Genomic DNA, 23,993 nt, shown 5'->3' with positions numbered 1-23,993 from the left:
TAAAAAATGGCGCCACGTGTCCGCGAGCGCCCCCCCCCCCATAACCTCCTTCCCGTGAAAAATCAAGCCCTCTCCCGTCTCGCTCGCATAATCCAAAAGCAGCGTCAACCCATTCACGTGCTCGGACATGATCCGCGGCTCTGCTGCTGTCTATATACACAAAATATGTGTGTGCGCGCGCGCGCGCGTATAGCTATATGTATAAAGAGGAGATCCGACGGTCGGTGCCGTGTGACCCGGTGCGCGCGCCTCTCTACTGCGGCGGCGGTGGCCGGGCTGCGCGCGCGCGCGAGCCGCAGAGAGTATAGCCAGCCGCGGCAGCAGCGCAGCATCAAGTCCGCCGCCGCGGCTGCCTGACGCATTGCAGGTGCGCGCCGACCAATCACGAGTCCGCCGCCGCCGCCGCTGCTGCTGCTGCTGCTGCTGCCGCTTCGCCGGGCCGCTCTCTCTCTCTCTCTCTCGCTCGCTCGCTCGCTCCGCACACGTATACGTGTATAGAGAGCGCGCTCACACATGCGCGAGCTCGCGCGGTGAACAAGGACCGCGCCCCGACGGACTGCGCGAGAGAGCGAGTGTGCCGGTGCGACTTCGTCTCCTTCTCGCAGCTGTGTTGGCTGTCTATGTATATATACACCTTATATCCGCGCTGCGACGACGCTTTTCGTTTTTCCCTGCTTACAGCCGGCTAGCCATCGGCGCAGCGGCTCGCACGGACACACGATGCGATATCGCACGCGGCTTCCCCCCACCCGCTCGAGCGCGCATAATACTCTCCGCTCTCTATCTTGGCGGAATGCGCGCATGCCGAGCCTCGGCTAGTAACACCGCTAGCGAATATACGCACTGCGCTGAAATTTTTTTGCCTCCATCCATACGTCCGCACGATAATTGCGCGTCTCTCTCTCATCCCAAAACAAAATCGAGCGAGCCGACGCTGCTGCCTCCTAGGTAGCGCGCCGAGACTCGCGTGTGTCTCATCCTCGACTTCTTCGAGGAATTCTGGCTGGCTCTCTCTCTCTCTCTCTTTCCCTCGCATAGGTGGTACAGCGACTGCGACAGCGGCACACCATCAGGGGAACGGTCGTCGTGTGTGCCGCTAATAACCTCTCCAGCTCGCTCGCTCGCGCGGCGCTCCGCCGCCGTCCGTCTCTGTCTATCTGCGAGTGCGCGCGCGCGAGCGCTCTGCCCCCCCCCTCCCCAGTCGTCTCTCCTCGCTCGCGCCAACGTCGCCGCTCTCAGCCGCAGCAGCAGCAGTCGTTCGCTCGCCGCCGTAGTTTTCTCGTCGAGTGCCGCTCTCTCTGCCGTCTCGTCGATTATAGTCGTCCGTCGTCGTATCTCACCGAGTGAGAGAGATAGACAGACAGACTCGCTCGTCTCGCAGATACAGTGCTAGGTTGATCCTGCGCTAGCGTCCAAGAGCTCTGCGCGCCAGTGAACCGCAACACACACACACAGTTGCTCTCTCACACGGACACAGGCTCGCACGGAGAGGCAGAAGTAGAGAAGCGAGAGAGAAAGAGAAAGAGAGTTCCGGCAAACAGCAGCGACACTACTGTTCGTCGTCTCTTCGCCAGCGAAGCAATAGCAGCAACAGCAACACACAGTGAAAAATGGTGAGTATAGCTGCAGCGCACGCGAAGCCGAGACAAATATCGTCCGCGCCGCCTTGTACGCTCCACGGCGCGGATTCCGCTCTCGCCCAAACGAGCATCGCGACGTTCGTCACTTTTCTCTCTTTCACCGTTGGCTCGTGTCGTCGTCTCCGGACGTTCTCGCGTATGGTGGACTTTCTCCCGTCCCGCCATCGGAGCTCGGGATGTGTATCGGCAAATTTTAGCCTCGTCCGCGCGCGCCGTCGAAGAGCACAGATCGATCGGACACGAGTGAGAGCGAGACGGATAATAATACGCCAAAGACGACGGCCGACTCGCCGGTTTCAGAGCCGCAGCCTCCGCGGTGCGGATTCACACGTGCTCGATTCGCGAAAAGTCCGACGCGAGCGTCCGTTACATCGCTGGGTCCGCGTACCCATACGGCTTCGGAGGTGAAGTTCGAAAACTCCGGCGGGGTTGTATAGGTAGCGGCAGCGCCAGCGGCTAATTTCGGGGTACACACTTCGGGCGGCCCTAAATGCTTCCAAAAAAGGAGCCCGCGAGCGCGTATACCTACGGCCCTGCTGTCCTATTGAGTGAAGCCCTCAAGTCGGCAGGGCAAGACCGCGAGAGCAAAAGTCGTTCTCGCGTGCCTCGGGGGCCGCTTCTATAACCGTCTTTATCGCCGTTATATCCTTCGCCTCTTCTCTCCCTCTCTCTCTCTCTCGCTCGCTCGCTCGCTCGCCCAGTTCCGATTCAGCTCGCTCTCTTTCGCGCACACGGACGGGCACATGTGTGCGCACGTCGACTCGAGCTTTCTCGGGTTCGCCGCTGCGTAGGATCGCGGCGCCTTTAGCCTCTCTCTAGCTCTCTCGCTGTACCTATACTTATTACTTACTCGCGACTCTGTGTGCGCTGCTGGTTCCTCCTTCCGCTGAATGAAAATAAGGCCGCTTCCTGCGGTTCTTTTCCTCCGCTGATGGCTCGTCTAGTTTTTCGAGACAACTCCGATGAGTGTCCATCTAAAATCGATTCAGCCGGCTATTTTTGCGCATTATATCTAGAGAGAGAAAGAGCGAGTAGGTGCCGCGTTTCGCAAAGCCCGTGTTGTCCGTCACTGGCTGGCGCCAAGTGTAAAAACACGACTCTCTTTTCCGTGTACACGAGCGAGGTGTGCGCCTCTCCGACTCTGCGCGAACACACAACATCACTAATTGTAACGAGTGACTAATAGGCTAGCCACGCGCGATATGGCAGCTTATTCTGGCCACTGCTCTCGCTCTCTCTCTCTCTCTCTCTCTCTCTCTCTCTCTCTCTCTCTCTCCCTGGCGGGAAATTTGAATTGACAATTTCGAGCACGACAATGTTTCCCTTGCAATATTTATGACGAACGCGTTCGCGGAGGACGACTCGGAATGCGTGTCGCGAAAAATTTTCGCTGAATGCGATCCGCAGGAATTCGAAGCGCTCTCGGCCCGCTAGATGGCGCTGCTGCCACGCAGGAGGACGGCACGAGAGCGAGCGAGCGATGATGTGATGCATGCAACGAATTTTATGGAATGTAAATTATTGCCGGAATTGTGTAACGCGCGCGCGGAAGCATTAATCGCGGCCGCGATTGAAAAAGTCGGGGAACTCGCTCGTTATCCTCCTCGCGATAATTGCGAGCGCTGGCAGCGCGAAACGTACAGAGCCCCAGCTCGTTCAATTAAAACCGGATCTCGCTGTCCGTCTCTCTATTTACCTCCCTGGGCACACACGCGCTAAACAATAACATCAACAACAGCAGCAGCAGCAGCAGCAGCAGCAGTAGATAGCGTCGATCGTTAAATCGGAGCAGTCGTCGGTGTTTGCCAATTACAGGCGGCGACTTCATTCAAGCCTCGTGAAAAAAAGCTTCGCACCCTCGCCGCGAACAGAGGGTGGACGTGGAAACGAGGCTAGGGAGATGGGGAGAAAGAGAGAGAGAGAGAGAGAGAGAGAGTGGAATTCCAATTTTCCAGGCCTAGCCTCGCGGGGAAAACGTTAATCGTTAACGAGGATAGCGCGAGAGGGGATGAGGTCGCTAGTCGAGGCGCGAGGGGTGGGGATCTCTCTGTCTCTCGCTCCGACTCGGGGTGGAAACGTCCAAGGCGAGGCTGACATCAGCAGGTACGAGAGAGAGAGAGAGAGAGAGAGCCGGCGAGTCGACGTCTGTATAGTCGAAAATCTCATCAGCCGCTCTCGCTGCAGCGGCGAACACACCTGCGACGGGTACGTCTCTCTCCGTGGAGCGTGCGCGCGAGAGGGCTGCAGGACTCCTGCTGGCGCAGCGGCGAACTACCCTGCTATATCAGCGGACGCATCTTCTCTCTCAGTTATAGCCAGAGCGAGGCCGATAAGAGCGTGTGTGGGCCACGATTGACTATCTCTCTCTGTACGCGGGGGCTGGAGTGAGAGAGAGAGAGAAAGTGCGCGACCAGTGCGTGTGCGCGAGGGAGTAAGGGTCTCTCGAATCACGCGTAACGGAAGCAAGCAAGTCAGTCAGTCAGTCAGTGGTGCTGCCGTAGGGATTGATTGAGCAGCAGCAACAGCGCAGCGCGATAGTGGTGCTCTGTGTGTGTGTACGCGCGAGCGCGAAAGGGGCGTTTTCTCTCTCTCTCTCTCTCTCTCTCTCTCACGCGCGCGGCAGCGTCGCAGTACCTACACCCACTACAGCGAGGCACGCAGCGGGAGCTTTTTTCATTAAAAAACACCGACCGACCAACACCGACGCCATGGTAAAAACGACTACTTGTCGCCTCGTCTCCCAACTATATCATATTCATCTTGTGCGTGTGTGTGCGTGTGTGTGTGTGTGATGCAGCGAGTGAGAGCGAGTATGTTGTCGCCGAGCAGCAGCGTGTTTATTTACTTTTTCTTTTATCGGCCCGAGCAGCAGCGGCGGCACGGCGCATCGGCAGTGGCGACAGCCTCGCGCGATCGATATAACAACGCTGCCTATGTGGCGCTGAGAAGTGTGTCATATCGGTCTGCTGCTCTGCCAGCGGAACGCGCTCGAGCTTTTTGCTGATGCTGCGAGAATTTTCCACAGTTGCTTTCGGAAAAGCGCGCACGCGAGAAATCGATAAATACACCTTGCACGTACGATTCTTGCGCGAAGAAGAACCGAGAAGCCAGTTCGAAAAATAAAAGAGAGAGCTCGCGCGCGCGCCCCGACGCCGCTCTGACCCAGTTTCGGCGCTTCCTCCCTCGTCGCGTCCGGATTTTCCACCCCCTCTGCGGCGGCCGACTTCCTTCGGCAGCAGCCCCTTCCCCTACCGGCAGAGCCCTGGCTAAGCTCGACTATAACTCCCCCTCCTCTGCCGACGGCGCCCCTTCGATTTTCGGTCAGAGTGCGCAACCCCGACGTCGACGTCTCCGCCGGGAGTCCATCCATCCTTTCTCCCCCTTTTTTCTTTCTTCCGCCCGTGTGTCGGTGTATAATTCAGAGCAGCCGTACGCTCGCGTGCGTGGCTTTTGACAGACGGCCAGCAGGGAAAGAGCTTTTCTTTTGCGTGCCTCTATGTGTGTACATAACTCGCGCGTGTGTATCGCGAGGGGGGGGGGGGGGTGGCACTGCTGGCACCGAAAATCCCGAGGCTGCCGCTAGCGCACTGTCTCGCTCACTCCTCCTCCTCCTCCTCCTCCTCGTCCGTATACGTATTGATTTTTCGCTGTCGCTGCGTTTTCCCCCGTTGCTCTCACTGCGCGCACCAGCCAGCGAGTTTTCCTTACGTGGCCGCTTCTCTCGCCTTTCTGCGACACTCGGCTCTTTTTCGCTTTTTTTTCTTTCGCCTTTTCTTTCGCGCTCGCGTAAACAATGGGATCGACGCGCGCGTTATTGACGCGGCGTAAAATTAGTCGCTGATGTCCTTTATTTACAAATCGCGGAACGCCGGCTGCTGCTGCTGCTGCTGCTTCGCGCGGTAAATAGGCATGACTAACGTCACGATGATTGATACTCGCGATGTAATCTCGCGCACGGCCCGCGAGATTAAATGCCGCGCGGTTATATTATCGCGATAAGCGGAGGAGGCTATCGAATTTTCGTATACGCGATACCACTAAAAATAAAGTTTATTCATACGGGCGTGCCGTCCGCTGAGTCACTAGCTCGCGCGAGTTTTCCTGTGCGTTTTTCCGTTATCTCCAGCTCTCTCTCTCTCTCTCTCTCTCTCTCGTTTTTTCTTTCGCCCGGCGTGTAAAAGTGTTACAAGTGTGCCTCGAATTCAGAGCCGCGGAGAGATACATCGCGATCGCGCGGCTTTGATGTCGTATTTTCTCTGCAAGCAAAGATTAGCTCATCTCTTGTTTTAAGAATGGGCTTTTTTCTTCGTAGCGCCGCCTCCGCCGCCGGCGCTGCTGTGCCGCTGCTCTTCGTCTCGAGACTGCGTAAACATCGCGGGACTTGAGCCGCCTACATCTATATCAGTATCAATCTCGGCGTTAATCAATCTCGAAAAATTTCAATCCGAGAAGATGGCCCTTGTCGGAAGCGATAAAATTCAATTTAACAAGAGAGAGAGAGAGAGATAGCGGGAGAGAGCAGAGGCATTTCTCGCGGAGAATCGATTCCCTCTCTCCGGGACGAATTTATCGTCCCGAGGCTCGGATTTCAGAAAAATTTTCTCTCGTTCGACGGAAAACTCAGCGCGACTGCTACAACAAAGCTTTGAAATTCTCGACGCGCGAACCGAGCGCAAACATTTGCTCGACGCGCCCGCGGCTTTCTCGCAATGAGCTGAATATTAACTCTCTAAATTTACTCTCGCCAAATCTGCGCTTCCACTACGCTCTCCACGACGCATCGATTCTGCGCGCAGCGATTTCTCTTCGACGAGGAAACCTGCTTAATGCGGCCATTGTTGTGTGCGTTATATATTTAAAAAGCTCGTCGAATAATCCTTCGAAAAGTAGCTTATAATAAGGTGGAGCCTGCGCGCGTAAGGGAAACCACGTCGAAAGTTCGTCCCTTCCCAAGAGGGGTGTGGGGAGAACATTATTTCTCTTTCATCTCTGCGTTTTTTGTCTGAAAATTTGGGAAGGGGGCCGGCCGCGAACAAGAGCAACTCTCGCTGATGATGGACTCGTCGGGGTCGGCTAGCCAAGATTAATCTCCCGCCTCTCTCTCTCTCTCTCTCTCTCTCTTGTCCCCTCCGATGTCCGTTTGGCCCCTTCTCTCGGCGTCGTAGAATTTTTCCGTGATGCTGGCAGATTTTTTCTTCCTCGCTTTCTCTCCGATAAAACGCACTTTATCATATTACACGCTACTTTTCTCCCGGATCGTCTTATCGAAGCCAATAAAATCCGCGTCGATTACGTTGACGCGCGCGTGAAATTCTCAACACTTGATAAAAACGAGGAGGAACAGATGGCCAAAAGCGCTTTCTCTCTCTCTCTCTCTCGCCGACACATTAATCAAGGAAGAAAAGCGCTCGATCTTCGGCAATCAAACGTCGAGCTAATATTATTTCCTCAAAATCCGCATTCCATTTCCGCAGCGGCGCTACTTCTTTCTTTCTCATTTCTCTCATTCCCTCCGACACGTGTGCTGGAGAGAAGAGGGAGAAAATTCGAGGTGGAATTGATACGCGGGGCTCTGCGTGTGGGGGAGAAAAATGACGTTTTCATGGACTAACACGAAAGAGAGCGTATGTTATGTCGATACACGCGTAGTTCCTTCTTTTTTCGTTGACTTGCGTGACGCGGCTGAAAATCGCGTCATCGCTTCGGGAGATGTATAATCGCGAACGCAGTAGGCGAAATCCACTTATCCAAGAGCGGAGTAAAAGTTCGACTTATCTGCTCGACGAGTCAATAATAGAGTTCGTCAACAACATAGACGCGTGCGCGGAGTTTGATTTTTCCGGCAAACTGTATCATCGACGACGACGCCCGCTGAGAGAGTGGGGCTAGTTCGCGAATTCGAGGCTGTTACACAAAGTTACGCCGTCGACAAACTCCCGTCGCTCGGAAAATTCAATCGATAATGCATCCTCCCACTGCTCTGTTGTCGCAATCTACTACTCCCACGCGTCTTCCGTAAAACTCGATTACAGCGCTCGCGTACCAAGTCGATCGATCAGCTGATGCCGCGGTCATAATCATCTCTTTCGATTCGACGACAACAAGCCGCTGTTCGGTGCAGGCTCGGACGAAAAAGGCGAGGTTCGCGCTCGGTGCATTATACGTGCATCTGCATCGATCCCGGCCGCGACGGCGAGTAGTGCATGCGCGTTGGCGCGTCGGGGTGAATCGAGATAAGCTTCGCGTCATAGGTTAAAGGGTTAACTGCGTTTAAACTCGCGGCTCTCTCTCGAATCCGATCTTAATACTCTCGCTTTCTCTGCTACGATAATCGCAATAACAATGGCCGAGCGTAAGGACGCGATCGCGTGCGCGCTATAATTAATGTTTAATTTTTTTTCTCGCGCTTCGATTCGTCCTTCCGAAGGAAGGCGAGGAGAAAACGACTCTCGGCTTTTTTTCGCGACGCTGGCCTCGCAAAACTAAAAGGAAACGAGCGATGCGCGGCGCTACTTATCGGCCGGGTTCATTGATAGCGGCGTGCTTTTTCGCCTTGAAATTATGTCAGAGCGCGCTGGCAAAAACGCTCGAAAAATCGCGGCCTCGCCGATAAAGCGCGTTTTCTCTCGTGTTTCTTTCGTCGCTCGCAAAAACGTTTATTGTCCGCCGCGACAGGATAATACGTAAGAAAGAGAGAATCGAGGAGCGAAATACGTGCGCGCACAGCGAGAGAGAGAGAGAGATAACCGCCAGAAATAGCGTTTTCCCCGCGCGCGCGCGCGCAATTATCGTGCGCGCCGTTTCCGCCGGCGCGCGTAATTTTTTCTTCCCGCCGGCGCGCGACGATAAAACGCCGCCGCTGCAAAAATTCCGCGTATAATGCGGGTGCCGTAGCAGAACGTTCGGGCGGAGGGGGCGCATTCCGTTACGCCGAAAAGCCGTGCCAAAAATCACAGAGCCCAGAGAAAAACCAAAAATAATCCGCTACAAAAAGTAGCCGCGGCGCCGCTCCCTCGCCGATCAATCCGGAAGCCTCGTACATGCGCGCGACCGATGCAAAAGCGTTTATCGCCGCGAGTGAAAGCTCAGGGCCGGAGCGATTCAGGTGTGCGCGCGGGAAAATTTGCCGCAGTGCGGACTTTTTTTTCTCCACGACGCTCTCGTGCGTAGATGCGGCTCTTGTTCTTCTTCTTCTTTTTCTTCTTCGATGACGTCCGATGCAGAGGCGATGAGGCAGCGGCCGAAAAGAAATAACAAAACCAGCGCCGGTTACGTCAGAAATGTTGTATGCGCGATAAACATACGCCAGCGTCGTCACGGACATCTCTCGAGGCGCACGCGCGCGCATAAAGAAGCCGCAGGAGGAAGAGAAATAATGCGGGATGAGCGTGCAGAAAGCGCACTAATGTGGCAAAAGGCGTCTGCGTCCTTTGAGTGCAGCAGCGGCCTCCTATACGCCCCCGCGCGCGTGTGTGGATGTTTCTTTGGCTCGGGCTGGACCGATCGATATCAGCTTGTCTGGCGAGAGATTTTCTAGGTCGCCGCGGCGACGACTTTCTTCTTCTTCCTCCTCCTCCTCCTCCTCCTTCTCTTCTCGGCGGTGTGTGTATAACGACAATGGCGCAACTGGAAAGCAGCGATTCGGCTGATTTGAATGTGCCTGTGTGTGTGTGTTGCGAAAATAAAGTTTTCTCCTTATTGAATTTGAAACCGCCGGTCGTTAGATCGAATCAGCCGGCTGATTGACGAGTCCCGTCGGTGATGCGGGAGAAGAAAAAAAATTGACGTCTTAACGAAATCACAACTGCTCGGCAGCGCGCTGTGCACACAACGGTGCTGCCATACAAAAGTGGGAGAGAGAGAGAGAGAGAGAGAGAGGCAGGTCTCGCAAAGACGTTTGATTTCCGTCGTTATCCAATTAAACGCCGCGTGCAAATAGAAACGTCCACGTGTACGACTGCGCAGCGCGACGACGGCGAGATCGAATTATGCCGCGCTAATTGAGCCGAATGCGAGCGCGTTTATTAATTTCGTGCGTGTGCAGAGGAGAGCTTACACGCGTCGTTATTGTGATTGATTGGCAATTGTGCTTTCTGTTTGTTGCGAAAGGCTGACCAACTGACGGAAGAGCAGATCGCCGAGTTCAAGGAGGCGTTCTCGCTGTTCGACAAGGACGGCGACGGCACCATCACCACCAAGGAGTTGGGCACGGTCATGCGCTCCCTCGGACAGAACCCCACAGAGGCCGAGCTCCAGGACATGATCAACGAGGTCGACGCCGATGGTGAGTTGTCTCGTTGTGTAACCGTTCAATTGATTACGCCGGCGACAGGCCACTCACGCAGATGCAACGATTTTCAGGTAACGGCACGATCGACTTCCCCGAGTTCTTGACCATGATGGCGCGCAAGATGAAGGACACGGACAGCGAGGAGGAGATCAGGGAGGCCTTCAGGGTGTTCGACAAGGACGGCAACGGTTTCATCTCCGCGGCCGAGCTCCGACACGTCATGACAAACCTCGGCGAGAAGCTCACCGACGAGGAGGTCGATGAAATGATCCGGGAGGCGGACATCGACGGCGACGGTCAGGTTAATTACGAAGGTGAGCACACTATGCATTCGATTGCGCGCGCGCGCGCGCGAGATGAGTAATTTAATCGAAGCGCGCCGACTATGATGACTAATGCGAGCCTCCTTCTTCGTCTGTTGCAGAATTCGTCACAATGATGACATCAAAGTGAATCAACCAATGTGCTTGGGAAAACTCGCGACTTAGAGTGGTGTTGACGTACTAAAGAAAAAAAACATGAAGAATCAAGCGATAAAAACAAAAAACCATAAATGAAAAACGTCTCAACCAAAAAAGTGGAAAAAAAGTCTTGTATCAGGATGCAAAGGAGTCTTGAACACGAGATGTTAATGTCCCGTTCGACATGTATTAATCGTCGTTTACGATAAGTAATAAGGGCAATTAATATTATTTAATTCAGAGTCTACCAGCAAACAAAGCAAACATAACAAAACAGATATTTAAAAGAACAAAAAAAAATGATTAAAAAAAGTAATAAGTATAAAACTACCAATCAGCCATTTTTCTTAGCAAGTGCGTGCGCGTGCGCGCGGGCACACACCTGTTAACAAATGTGTCGTCAATATGCTTTTATTTGCGAACGATATAGAACACAAACTTTAAGGTAAAAGAAAAAAATCATTACAAAGCAACAAACAATTCGAGTCTATGTGTATCGCACGAGGGCACGCAACAACTACAACAACATCAACTAAACAACAACAACCAAAACGAAAACTTTGCATTTCTGCTTTCCTTTCCGACTTTACTCACCCGATTTCCACTCCGCTCTTTCCTCGAATTCTCCTTTTTGACGAAATATCATATTTAATGTAAAAAAGGGAAGGCTAAAGGAACGGGCGCGTTAAGTGAAATCGTAATTTAAAGAAAAAAAGTGAATATAGCATAGTAGATTTTTCCTTCACGTTTCTTTGAATAAAGTTTGATGCGCTTTCCCAGTCGAATAACAAAAAAAAAATTGACCAGGTGTCATTGCTATATAATATTAAGAGGGAATGAGAAGAAAAAGAGTCATAAGATGAATACGCATTGAATGCTATGAAACACACGGGAGTTGCGTACATGAAAGTGGGGGATGAAATCTTATTTGCGACAATTCATCAAATTTTGTTCAAAGGCAGTGTAATTTTTTAAATAAATATAATGCATATTGAAATAAATTAGGATTAAGTCCTCCCATTACTGTTATTATTGCTATACATATCGAGCTTTCCGAAACCTCTTTTCTCTTTTTCTTCACCTTGCGCTTGTAAACGAAAATTTAAGAAATCTATAAGTATTGTATTTGCGAGAAAAAAATATTATAAAATTTAACCGTTCAACAGAAAGAATAAGAAAATGTTGCAGATTGACGTGAAACGCACGCGTAAAATTTTCAATTACTGTGTCATCCATTGGTTTCGCAGTCAATTAGAGTAAATCTTTCCGTTTTTGTAAATGCCTTCGTCAACCGATTTACTTGTCCGAATACACATACAATGTTGTAATGCTGGTTACGTAAGGTCTCTCGAGTAATAAACTTTTAAAAAAGTGGATATTAAAATAAAAAAATTTCGCAAAACGGATTCGCTCGATATTTCATAACGATATCCTAAAGTAAAGTGTGTAGTGTCTGGTAATTTAATTTATATAAGTAAAACACGCTGAGAAATGTAAAAAAAATATAAAATATCGTATCGACGAACTATTACAGAGTTCTAAGGTGAAGAGCAGCAGTGCGAAGCCTGAAGGAGTTTGATAGAGCTACGATTTATATGTGAACTTTTGTGCTGCAAAAGCGTCGCATTTTCAAGCATATAAATTATAGTCAAGCATGAAAACATCGAAAAGTCGAAGCTCTTCCTTTTTCATTCTGGATCTCGACTTTTTTTTAAAAAAGTGTTTACATGTCTCAAAGTTCCATCGAGCTCGTTCGAGCTTATAAAGAAAGAAAGAAAAAAAAACACTGAAAAAGAAGGCAAAAGCACTCGGCTCGCAAATCTTGTCTGTCGGTTGCCTTTACGTATCTGTTATAAAATCGTTTCTTTCACTTCTTCGATCGAAACTTAGATAGCGGTAATTTCGTATATAAAGTTAACGGGAAAAAAAGATATCTAGATCGAACCCTCGGCATTCCTATATTGAAGGTTTTTCTCGAATATTCTAAATAAAGAAAATAAATAAGCAAAGAGGGATGCGCGATCATCGCGCATGTTCGCTTCCTTCGCGTCGTTGTTTTTTCTTCGAGATGAGAGAGAATGAATAATAAGAATATTAAAGAAAAAAGATCGCGTGCACTAAAGAAAGCAGAATAAAGAAAGATTGGGCAAAAGTCGGAGGAGCAGAGAAAGACAAACAGCAAGAAAGAGCAAACAAATGGATAAATAATAAATAACGTCGACACCACTTTTCGTAAAATCACGAAGCGGATTGCGTAAGAACGTGCGAGGGCAAGAGAGAGAGAGAGAGAGAGAGAGAGCGTGAACGAGAGCGTGAAAATGTGAGGGAGAGCAAGAGCTGAGTAAGAACGTGCGTGTGAGCGAAAGACAGCGAGAGCTTGAGCTGAGCGTAAGAAAGAGATTTAACAAAAAATAACAAAACAATTTAAAATCGGTTTGTGCACTTCCTAGGAATGCCAGTTACGAATGCAGGCGGATTATAATCTTGAAAGACTTGCGCGTGCGATTTAAAGCTTCCCTCTTCAAGCGGGTGGGGGGCCGAGAAACGCGTCGTTTACTTAACAAAAATAAATAAATAAAAGAACATTTAAATGAATGCGAGCAAGCAAAGCAAAACACCGAATGATTAAAAGAAAACTACATCAAATGTATCGGTGGTTCAGTCATAATATATATGTAATATATATTATATATAATTAAATTTAATGAAATGAACAGGAATTCCTCCATAGTCCTTTATTATTATTATTATTATTATTATTACTTATTATTACTTATTATTATTATTATTAATTATTATTACGATTATTATTTAAAAACGTGAAAAGTTGAGATGTGGTGATGATTATGATGATGAGATGATATGCTGATGGTGATAATGATGGTGGTTGATGATGCTAAAAAAACAATAAAAAGTGATAAGAACGTACTTGTATTTCTGGTGACCTAGATTGCATTGATCATTGATGAAAAAAAAAGAGAAAAGCAAAATAAATGTATCGTCATTTTTAGGTCACAAGATATGTTGTTTCTTTCCTTGGCGAACGCTCCTTTATATACTATATCAATATATTTCGGCGATTATCGACAATTATGTATGGCGAATGATGAATCTTTCAATAAAGCACATGGCACTCTATCGATTAAAAAATAAAACATGAAGAGACGACAGAAATTTTAAACACAGATTATACTCTCTCTCTCTCTCTCTCTCTCTCTCTCTCTCTGTCTTATGAGCCGCGCTTTCATTATATGCACACCCCCGTATAAGCGATATTATACTCTTTACCTGCTCCGCAGCCGCCGCCCTTCTTTGCTTATATAAAAGGGCTTTTCTATCTGTAGCGCCGGGAGCTTTTAGTTATGTTGTTTGTTATACTGCATAATGTCAACATTTCTCTTCAAATATACGAATTTTTTCGCTATGCGATTATTTTTGCTATGCTTCTTCAGATTTTTATTTTTTCAAAAACAGCTGCTGCGCACGATTATATACCATATGCTAAGAAACAAATCGCTATCCTCAATATTATTCTTTCACGCCATCAATCCTCATTGTATACGACGAGACACTTTTTTCACGATACATGATAAATAGACACTGTCATGACCATGTGTGAAAACGGGTTTTTATTCACCGAAAGCGGCGGTCGCGTTTATTTTCATTTCTGTAATACTAAGATGAATACCCACCTACAACGAAGAGGCTAAACCAGCAGCGCTGCAAGAAGAGGGAACGTATATAACCGGGGAAAGCGTCCCTTTTGTGCGCGCCGATAAAGAGTTCAAGCACTTTTGTCGGAGTAATAATGACGAGGAGCGAAAAAGGAGAGCCCTTTGAAACAGCGAGGAAATTCGAGGTTTCCAGAGCGCGGAAAATCTCATTATTGATGGTGCGCGAGATCAAAGAATCTGCGCCGGAGGGCATCATAATATAGAGCCGCAAGGCTGCTGGGATGATTCACTCAAACTTGACTTTTCCGATAGGCTCGAGTTGCGCCGGCTGTTCGAGATACCCGATAGCCGTGGATCTGGCTTCTGTGCGAAAATCGAGCAACATAATTGGATCTTTTATTTTTTTATCAAAAAACGCATACAAGGCTTATCAGAGAAGTCAAGTTTGAATGAATCGAGCACATAAACGAGAAAAAAAACTCTGCCCGATGTTGTTCGATCGATCCCGCTGTAGACATCGCGCGCGCGCTACTTTGGGAAAATGAATGTCCGTGAACGCAATAACGTTAATGCAGTTTCGAGCTCGCGCCAATGACGCGCGCGCAAGCACAGGCGGCTTTATGAAAGGAAAATGTTTGCTGCCCCCGGCTTAATTTCATTTACGACTCTTTCGCGTTCCGCGCCCCTGTTCTCCGCTGCTGTTCACCGCAGACACACGTGACCTAGACTCAGCTGTGGAGGGTGTCGTATGTAGGGCTCATGATTCACCTCCAGGTTGTAGCTATGCACTGCGAGCTTGAGCTGGGATTTGTCGAAATCATTATTTTTTACTGCTCGTTAGCAGGCGCGTTTCGAGGCTAATTGCGGGGCCGACGATTCTCGAGCTTCTATTCTCGGTGATTTGCCTCACTTCGGAAAAACTTTATTATTTTCATTTTAAATCTTTCTCGAGCATCGTAAAACTGTACTTGTATTGAAGTTTAATTTGAAAGCCTGTTTGCTCAACAACGCGGCCGGGAATGTTTGTAAATATTCGACAGCACTTGGCACAAAGTTATATTACACCTTCCGTGGAGTTTCAACTCGAATCTAATTATACATCCAGTTCAGAGATTGTTGGAAATTCCTGCTTTTAAAAAGTACTCTCTATTGTGTCTTATTTTTAGTTTCCTGAAATATGAATATGTAGTCGGTAAATAAGAATACTTTCAATGGATATTGAAAATATTACAATAATTTATTGAGTTATTCAAAGAAGAGAAACAATAATAACATTCTCATAGTATCACTATAATATAATAAACATAGAAATAAAAATCTGCAGATAAATAATTTACAAAATATCAAATAAGATTGCATTTTTTTTTAAAGAAGTTTCAAGTAGAGATGAGATTTTGTTAAAAATTTGTCTTAACGGCCAACGTGCGGAATACTGCGCAAGCTATTTATTGCAAGCTATATTGATATTAAATTAATTGCGTTAACTCGTTAGACTAAACTTTAATTACATAAATTCATTCCCTGTTGCCTCCATATATCACTATTGTTACTTATTCGTTTTTATTTTTCATTTTTTTACGTTTAATAGAAAACTTCACAGCACCTTCACGTGAATTTCCGCCTATTAGTCGTTGGATGTTTCATCGCGAAACTCTCAGCATATAATCTTTCTTCAGTATGCTCGTTTCAGAGAAAAAACAAAGTTAAAAATTTTCTCCATAAAATATTGTCAAATTAAAAAACCCATATTCTAGTATATTTATCAAGTATATAGAGCTCAAACAGCTTTTTTATAGGACTTGCATCTTTTCAGTATTGTTGTAGTTTCTTTGTTTTCTTTATATCCTTGCTTTGTAGCATAAACGTATGCGCTTGGATCTCTTTACAGAATAGCAATTATAATGAATAATAATATTAATCTTAGCGATAATCTATAACTATATTAAAAAATATTAATCCATGGTTTTGATGAATTCTACCGCAGAGCAAAACTGCGTCCACCAATATTGTTCCTCGCCTTCCAGTCTATTCCCGTAGAAACTATTCACATATTGTATCGTCGAGAGCAATGATGGAGGATTGGTCTGAAAAAACGAAACAATGCATTCGTTAAAATCTACTTACTGAGAAAATTTGCTATCAGTTATCTGATTAACAAGCTGGAAATTAACAGTTTAGTTTGATTTACTGCATTTTCATTGTTAAGTGATGTACGCGTTTCAAAAGCTTTTCAACATTTTTTCACGGTCATTGTATAACTCACGAAATCGATCATCCACGCCTATACGTGTCATTTCTTTTTAAACGAGCTGATGGAAAGAGTCTTGAATAGAAAAAACGACAGTGATACAAATCGCTTCCTAGCTAGTAGCCGTGAGAACGAATTATCATCTTCATTACATAAAAGAACGGATTACTTGTATTACCACACCAGGTTTTTAATACCATTTAGCAGAAGGTGGAACGAATCCTTATAGGTGTTCGCTTAGTTTTAGAATTTTGCTGACTAAAAACTATTGGACGAAAATAAATGCTCCCAATGCGATATCACTGAGAATACATCGAAAATTTTTTTGACCTCATAGTATCGAGAGAAAAGTAGAAAACTTACCTTTATAATAACATAGACGAGTACTGGAATGAGATCGTCGGCGGCAGGTATACCGCGCTCGGAGGCCATAGACAGAAGATTCATGATAGTGGTAGCACACCTGAAAACACACTGGAGCTTGTCACGCGGCGTTTTGTAAGCCGAGATGACGGCAAGCTCAGCTTGAGCCCAGGGCCAGGGGCACTCATAATGGTAGATTTTAGGAATACGAAGATCTTTGTGGTTAGGTGTCACGAGCTTCGCCAGCTTCTTTATGTGATCGTGAAAGACGTGATCGCGATGGATGTCGCCATCACCGTTCGGGTATAGAGCGTTCTGATAAACAGCTGCCATCAGCGTGCGCTCCACCACTGTCCGCGCCAACTCCAGCTGGCTGCAGCTAGCCGCTATTAAAATTAATACATTTTATTTTGTATTATTTTAAATAAAATTGTATTACGTATTCAGACTGGAATAGAATACGTTATGCGATAACAAAATTATAATCGTGAATAGTGACACACGTTTGACACGCACTTGACATACGTCAAATTACATAATCTACTGTGCGCAAATCGGATGTAATTTGAAGCGATATATACCTTGCCATATAGGATCGTTCTCCATTTCCGTGTGTAACCTGTTTAAAAAGTTATCCACTAGATCCTGTTTCTCGTCGGCAACGGTCAACTTTTTGAATTCCTCGCAGAATCTCTGCAGGTGCATATCTCGCTTCTCTAAAAATACTCTGACGCATACCGATACCAAATGACTATTTACAGCGTCACGATCACATTTTACCCTCTCCCCTAATCTGCAATCCGTGAAGAAGCCAGTTAGTATTTACTGGTTACATTTAAGTAAAAAGGACATAGAGGAAGACTGTGATTTACCGATCTAAATGTGCTATTGTTGACAGCAAACCCTGTCGACATCTGATTAAATAAGCGATGTACGGTGATCGCTTCTGATAATCGTCGCCGAGAGATTTGAACAGCTTTCTACAGCCATCCTCGTTGAATAGCCTAACGCAGCGCAAAGTTTCGTGCAGGTGAGCGATCAACGCCCGATCCTGCAAATTTATAGCCTCAGCCAATTGCAGCTGGAGGAAGGCAACTAGTTCGTTTTCCTTTTGCATCCATGAATTTCTCTGTCGATAAAATATTATCTACATTAAACATCATATGACGTTCTATCATCTACTTTGTAATCCAAGATTGGTGAGATAAGAACAATCAAAAGTGGATTTGAAAATTACCTCAGAGATATTAGTCCATGGAACGTGCTGCAGATCAGCAGTACTAAGAACCATCCGAAGTTTTCTCTTGGCGTCCGCGAACGCAAACGACAGTTCAACGTTATTAGGGTCTATGAAAAGTCTTTCGTCTTCTACCTCTTTCGTTCGCGATTGTGTACTTTCCACTGAGGCTGTATCGCTGTTGGCACTCGGTTTCCTTCTGTATTTTGCTAAAATATCATCTGTGGTATCTAAAATTTTTGCCAACCATTAAAGTTTTGCTGATTACGCATATAGTTAGCACATAAACCTACTTTGTTCTTACCACTATTTACACTGCACGTAGACGTAGCATCTTCGGACATGATCCTGCGCAACCTATGTCTACCATCTCCACTCGTCAGGCTATTCCCGTCGTTACCCGTAGACTCCAGTCCCCTTTCGTAACACCTTGGAAGCTCTTCAGGTCCCCTCAGTGACTTACCCCTGCGATTTCTTAAAGACATTTTAAGTTTACCAAAGAAGCCGCGTTTGCCTTTCTGATCGTCATCGAGCATTTCCTTATCGCCCCGTTCCGCGGTCATGTCAAAGCTGATACTCTTCGGTATAGCTCCCGTCGAGCTTGTTGGCTTTGAGCAGTTTTGGCTGTTACTGCTTGCAGCAGCAGAGACACCGCCAGAAGCTGAATCCGTCACGTCGTTGCAACCGATGTTTCCAGCGGCGTTGATAGAAAGTTGAGAGGCCGAATCAGCAGATGCATTAGAAGACTTGACAATTCGAGGTTCAGAACCAGAGCTACTGCTCGAAGTCAAACTCGCTGTACTAAGACGTACTACTATATCTCCATTACTCGTTAATTCACCTAGACCCTGTACAGATTCAAAAACAAGTATAAGCTCAGAAATTTGCAAAATCAGTTAATGGTTTTTAATTTTCAATAATTTACCGTTTTCACATCACCGTTCAGCAGCTTCTGGCTCGAAGATGCGGACGGATTAATGTGATTCGCCAGTAAGAGTGCAGGTGCTACAGCTGCAGCGCCAATATGATTTGCTGCCCCAGCTTCTTGACCGTCACCTGCGCTTTTGACTCCATCGATCTGCAGTTTGTCGATCAGGCTGATTAGACGATCCTCGCCCATGGATTTACCAAACACGGAGTTATTAATACTATTGGCGTTGTTGTCAACGTATTCCATCGTACTGCGTCTGTAATCAGACCTGGTGCCTCCTCGACCTGTGACATTCGATGACGAGGGCGACAGCGGCGTCGTGGGGGAAGAGGGCACGGTGACGATCGAGCGGGCTAAGGCCTCATCCCGAATTGGCCGGAAAAATTGAGCCGAGTTATCTAATACTGATAAAAAAAAAAAAACGTACAAATTATAATCATTTCGAAGCATGACATTCAAATCGTCTTTGATAGAGAAAGGGCTCTTACATTGATTCACCGGCGGAGGCGTGTCTTCCCCGCCTTCTGGCTCACCGCGACTTTCAATTTCTGATCTTGCTGTATCATCAGATCTAAAAATAGTTTTTTTGGCGTTAATATTTACCTTGAATATACATTAGAAAATCGCTGTTCTCATAAATGTATAAGATACCTTGCTACACTAGCAGTGTCGTCGGTATCAACTTCCGTCATTCTCTCAGAATCGCTCGCCAGCACATCCGTACTCCACGCTTCTGAGGCCGTTTCGCTGACATCAAGATTAACTTGAGCAGGTTCCGGAGCTAGTGGAGGTGGCGGTGGCTGTTCCGCTGGTGGAAGAAAGGGAAATCGCTCCTGTTGCTCGACTAGTTCACTGTCCGATGCTAAAACGTCCGTCGACCATGTGTCCGATACCAGAGAGATGGTTTCATCACCTTCCATCAGTTTTTTAATTTCGAATTTGCAGAATTTATCGTCAATCTCCGAGCGACTTTGCTTTGATGCTATAGTCGGTGGAGTCAAATCAAGCTGTCGGTTTTCTCCGGCTCCTCGACCCTCGTCTCCTTCGGTTATCTGAGAGGATGGGGTATCTCTACCTGAGATGTTTGGTGTTCCTCTTCCGGACACATTCGCCGAAACCATGTCCGACAAATTATCGTTTTGATCTTCAGTCTCAAGTTCCAGAGAAGAAGCCACGCTATGGTTCGATGCTGCCTCGGATACAGCCTCCAGGTTGTCGGATGTGTTTCCAATAGATCCTTCGAAAAGAACTGTAAATATTGTCGTTCTTTAAAATATTGTTTATTCAATAATAAAAATAACTGCCTTGACAAAAACCAACCTTCGTCGTGAGATAAGGAGAAGCGGGTTCGTTTTTCTTGAGTTTCAATTCTGTCACCATTACTTTCTCGGTTACGACTATGTCCATTAGTTAGTTCTTCAGGAAGGTTTATTGTCATAGATTCGCTATCAATGTTACTCTGCATACACAAAACCTGAAAAAAAATTGTTATAAAAATATAATCTTTTTGGAGAATATCTAAATGTATAAATGGAAAATTCATACCTTTTGTTCACTAAGTAATCCAACGGACTCCCCAACAGCTGGTCCGAACGGAATAATCAAAACTCCAAGTGGCGTCTTATCAGCCAAGTCATCCTCCGCGCCCGAAGCTCCATTCATGTCGTCTCCCATATCTGACACCGAGCTGTTTCCAGAAATCCTCGTTCCTCGACCTCGGCTCACTGTTATCAAAGAGCGAATTCGTTGAGAGAACTGGGATGCAAATCCCATATTGAGACACAAAGAAAACCAACTTACCTTTTCCCAAAAGACCTCCTCTCTTGTTTGGTGTTTCGGGTGAGGCGTTGTTCGTTGTTTTGCTGGCGCTGAGAACACTCGAAGGCAGTTGCGACAGCATGTCGTTGAGTTGTTTCTGATCAAGAGCTGTGGCCGGGGCGACCGGCGGAGCAACGACACCGTTGCTTGCCACAGCAGCGTCATCCTGGTTGGCGCTGGCAGCAGCGGCCACACTGTTGACCGATTGTAAAAACGTAACCAAATTGTTGAGCTCGCCCTCGGTAAAGAGGGCAGCGGACCTCGACAGTCCCTGCAGCTTGTTGGCATCGATGATACTGGGCTCTTCCTCGAGCTCGTCCATCGAGCCATCCAGCATCGCATCCAATATGGATGATACCGAGTCCTTCTCGAATCTCCGGTAAAGATCGATCACCTGGAATAAAAGTAAAAGAGAAAGAGATGCTTTAGATTCGAGTCGAGAGCACTTGCCAAAGAGAAGTTATTTATAGATGAAGAGCTTTTAGACTTCGAGGGATCGTAATTGAAGTAACAGATTCTTCTTCAAAATACCTTGGGATCGATGCTCTGGTACTTGATGAGTGAGAGCATCTGCAGTATCTGGCCGACCTGCATAAGATTGAAACGGGCCACGTAGCTGATCGGAGCGTCCGTGATGCCGTAAGGCTCGGGGTTAACGATCGCGGGGCAAATGAAGTAAGTGAACACGAGATCGGTACACATCGCGTGGATTTCCTTGGGATCGATGTTGCCACTCTTGTTTAGCAGACCTGCCATCTGGCGCACCAACCAGCAGAGGCACGTGGGGAAACAGTGCATGTTTTCGCGGATGCTTACTATGAACCTTTGAGCGATGCGCACTAACGAATTCACCTGAGGACGCAAACGAATTTCACTTAGCAAATAATGTAGACAATTAAAAAATTTCGAAAGCAATCAGTACATACCGTCCAATGCCTATACCGTTGCAGTTTATTTTGATACTCTACAGTGCCTTCCTTGCCAAACTTTTTCAGTCTCTCACCAGGAGGAAATCTTATCGGTGCTTTGTCTGGATCAATGTCGAGAAACATCTCATCCTCCATTAGTAACTGCATTATCGGGCCGTTTAACGCAGCAGTTAAAAACAGCTTAGCAGAGAAAAGGCTTTCATGGAATACAGAATAAAATATCGAAAAAGCACAAGTTTTATGCAGTAGTTTCCTCGGATTTTCCGACGGGACGATCTGCAGAAGCATGAGATGCCTCAAAAGCTTCAAAACCAAAATTTTGTCTTCTGGTAGTAAGCAGCTGCCGTAGAGCCCACTTGCCAGAGACTGAATGACGTTCTGCATCATGTCCGGCACAATTTTATCCCCCTCCGCTAAGCAAGAAGCAAGTAGTTTTGGTGATGTACGCAGAGAGGATAGAAATTCTCCATATGCAATGCATGGCTGGTAGCGCAACTGCTTGAAAGCATCTATGAATCGAGAATTTTCCAAAATATTTGCTCTCTGACAGCAAGATGCTGGAGTACAGTCAGGTCTTGCTACGATCAAGCGATTCAAATTAACCCTCTGTTGAGCTGTTATCCATGCTTGCTGTGCCAAATCAGATGATAAGCATAGTACCTGTAAGATTCAGTTTACTTTATAGACACAAATAAGGTTGAATTTCAATTGGAAATAAAAGATTATTGGAAAGGAGGACAAGGCATGGAGTGACTTTCTATTCTAACCTTATTTACTAGCATCACAGTTTTTAGTCAGTTCTCTGTATGAAAACTTACCCGTTCATTCAAGGATTGTAAATTTTGTTGTTCAGAATTGACGAATAAATGTTCCTGCCGCAAATGCCCTGCCAATTCAATCATGTCCCACTGCAGAGTCCCTAGGGACTCAACACTGTTTACAGAAGACATAGTGTGTGTGTGTGTGTGTGTGTGTGTATTTATCTGAAAGTGAACAGAGCCATATATGTATGTCATTGATTATTTTTTTAAAATCCTCCTCCAAAAGAGAGATTAAAAAGTCAAACTCACCTCTCTTAATTGTAGATGTTCAAAATCTCTTATTAAAAATACTGTATTTATGCTTTGCCCATGATCAAAATATTTCTATCTAACAAAAGTATCTTCCAGTCAAGCGAATCCTTCAAAGATCCTCCTGAGAAAGTCAGAGTAATCCGGCCAGCTACAACGATGCGAATGAGCAGAGGGTGTCCAAGTCATAGTTTCCAGAGTACAATGCAGTCCAAAGCTCTCGAACAAGGATTCGGCTCATGACTGTCAGCCTAACTAGCAAATAGGTAACTATGACATAGTTGCAGACTTCCTCTTCAGGTACTCTCCTGTGCCAGGGTCAAGATCATCTAGTTAACAGGACGATCGTAGAAAAGTTCGCAACCAGGTGTTGCCGAAACTGGCAGAGACGGCGATGATTACTGGCGCGCGTGAAATCCCAGGGACTCGAATTCCCCGACAGTGTTTGTTTATGTCACGGGTGTCTTGCGCGCTGGTTTTCCCAGAGATACTTGCTCAGCTGGTCGGGAGGATGCTCCCGGGATTTGCGCAATAGCGCGAGCTCCCCGAAAACAAGCTTGATCGACGACGTCGACGGCAAGTTGCGCGTGGCGAGGCACGACGGATTACGCGAAGGCCGTCTCTGGGCTTTTCTGCGACCCACTGTTCTGTAACATGTCAAACCTCGGCTCGCCTGCTGCTGCTGCACGACACTATAGACATGGTACCTACGTATAGTGAAGGTATATAGCTCTGTCTCTGTCTGGCAAAGTGGGGAAAAACGACAGCAACACCCCCCGAAAGGAGATGAATTGGAAGATTGTGGAACACGCAACAAAGCGAACTGATCCCAGCGCTAACTACTGGCAGGTAGGCCAAGTGCCGGATATGCCTGACGTATCTTTTTTCTCTCTCGCACTTAACACTTTCCCCTTATCTACAATTATTTGGGAACATTGCTGACCTGCTGTGTATACACTTTACAGTGTGTTTAATGACGCTACGTGTTTGGGTTACATTACATGTCGGAGATATTGCTGGTTGGGTTGCGACAGTAGCTCATATATCATTTGAACACGGGAATGTTGGGATTATTTGACAATTTGTCGGGTTTCTTTGTCGCCGGATACTTTGATTCTGTTGATTGCGATTGCATTGTTTTCAACTTTCATTGTTCAAAGTCGGCTGGATTGCAGTAGTTTCTCTTTTGTTTGGAAGCTACGCGTCATATCTTTCAGACTATCTGCTAAGTTTCGCTATAAATAACGAATGCAATGTTCAACATTGGCTTGGCGATTTATCACAATTCTCATGCTTTTGATAAATAGGTATTTTTTTCAAAAAAGTGGTTTT

The 23,993-nt window shown here is 46.8% G+C and overlaps 2 protein-coding genes across 5 annotated transcripts; one reads left to right on the top strand and one right to left on the bottom strand.

Moving 5' to 3' along the window:
• The first annotated feature begins 692 nt into the window (after positions 1-692).
• LOC100119746 (calmodulin) lies at positions 693-13,572 on the top strand. Of its 3 annotated transcripts, XM_032600398.1 has the most exons (5): positions 2,349-3,845; positions 3,950-4,351; positions 9,750-9,924; positions 10,002-10,244; positions 10,355-13,409. In XM_032600398.1, exons 2-5 carry the CDS (start codon positions 4,349-4,351, stop codon positions 10,381-10,383), a joined length of 450 nt encoding a protein of 149 aa, XP_032456289.1. In that variant the 5' UTR covers positions 2,349-3,845; positions 3,950-4,348; the 3' UTR covers positions 10,384-13,409. The 3 variants fall into 3 exon arrangements, with proteins under 3 accessions (XP_001606310.1, XP_008201801.1, XP_032456289.1); XM_001606260.6 differs by lacking the exons at positions 2,349-3,845; positions 3,950-4,351 and adding an exon at positions 693-1,613 and having other exon boundaries at positions 10,355-13,572; XM_008203579.4 differs by having other exon boundaries at positions 2,257-4,351.
• LOC100122298 (GTPase-activating protein and VPS9 domain-containing protein 1) lies at positions 12,461-23,490 on the bottom strand. 2 transcript variants are annotated; one of them, XM_001605852.6, is made up of 16 exons: positions 22,662-23,490; positions 22,410-22,574; positions 21,589-22,251; positions 21,194-21,514; positions 20,645-21,056; positions 20,390-20,568; positions 20,165-20,318; positions 19,496-20,093; positions 19,333-19,415; positions 18,839-19,248; positions 18,218-18,761; positions 17,914-18,143; positions 17,549-17,823; positions 17,258-17,469; positions 16,677-17,062; positions 12,461-16,149 (listed from the first exon to the last, which is right to left on the bottom strand). In XM_001605852.6, exons 2-16 carry the CDS (start codon positions 22,539-22,541, stop codon positions 16,018-16,020), a joined length of 4,731 nt encoding a protein of 1,576 aa, XP_001605902.2. In that variant the 5' UTR covers positions 22,542-22,574; positions 22,662-23,490; the 3' UTR covers positions 12,461-16,017. The 2 variants fall into 2 exon arrangements, with proteins under 2 accessions (XP_001605902.2, XP_008201790.1); XM_008203568.4 differs by having other exon boundaries at positions 17,549-17,805.
• Positions 23,491-23,993: the final 503 nt, after the last annotated feature.

Source organism: Nasonia vitripennis, chromosome 5, assembly GCF_009193385.2.
Source record: "Nasonia vitripennis strain AsymCx chromosome 5, Nvit_psr_1.1, whole genome shotgun sequence".
In the NCBI taxonomy this organism is placed as follows: domain Eukaryota; kingdom Metazoa; phylum Arthropoda; class Insecta; order Hymenoptera; family Pteromalidae; genus Nasonia; species Nasonia vitripennis.
The sequence above is the reverse complement of the archived record's forward strand: the minus strand, read 5'-3'. Positions and strand labels throughout refer to the sequence as shown.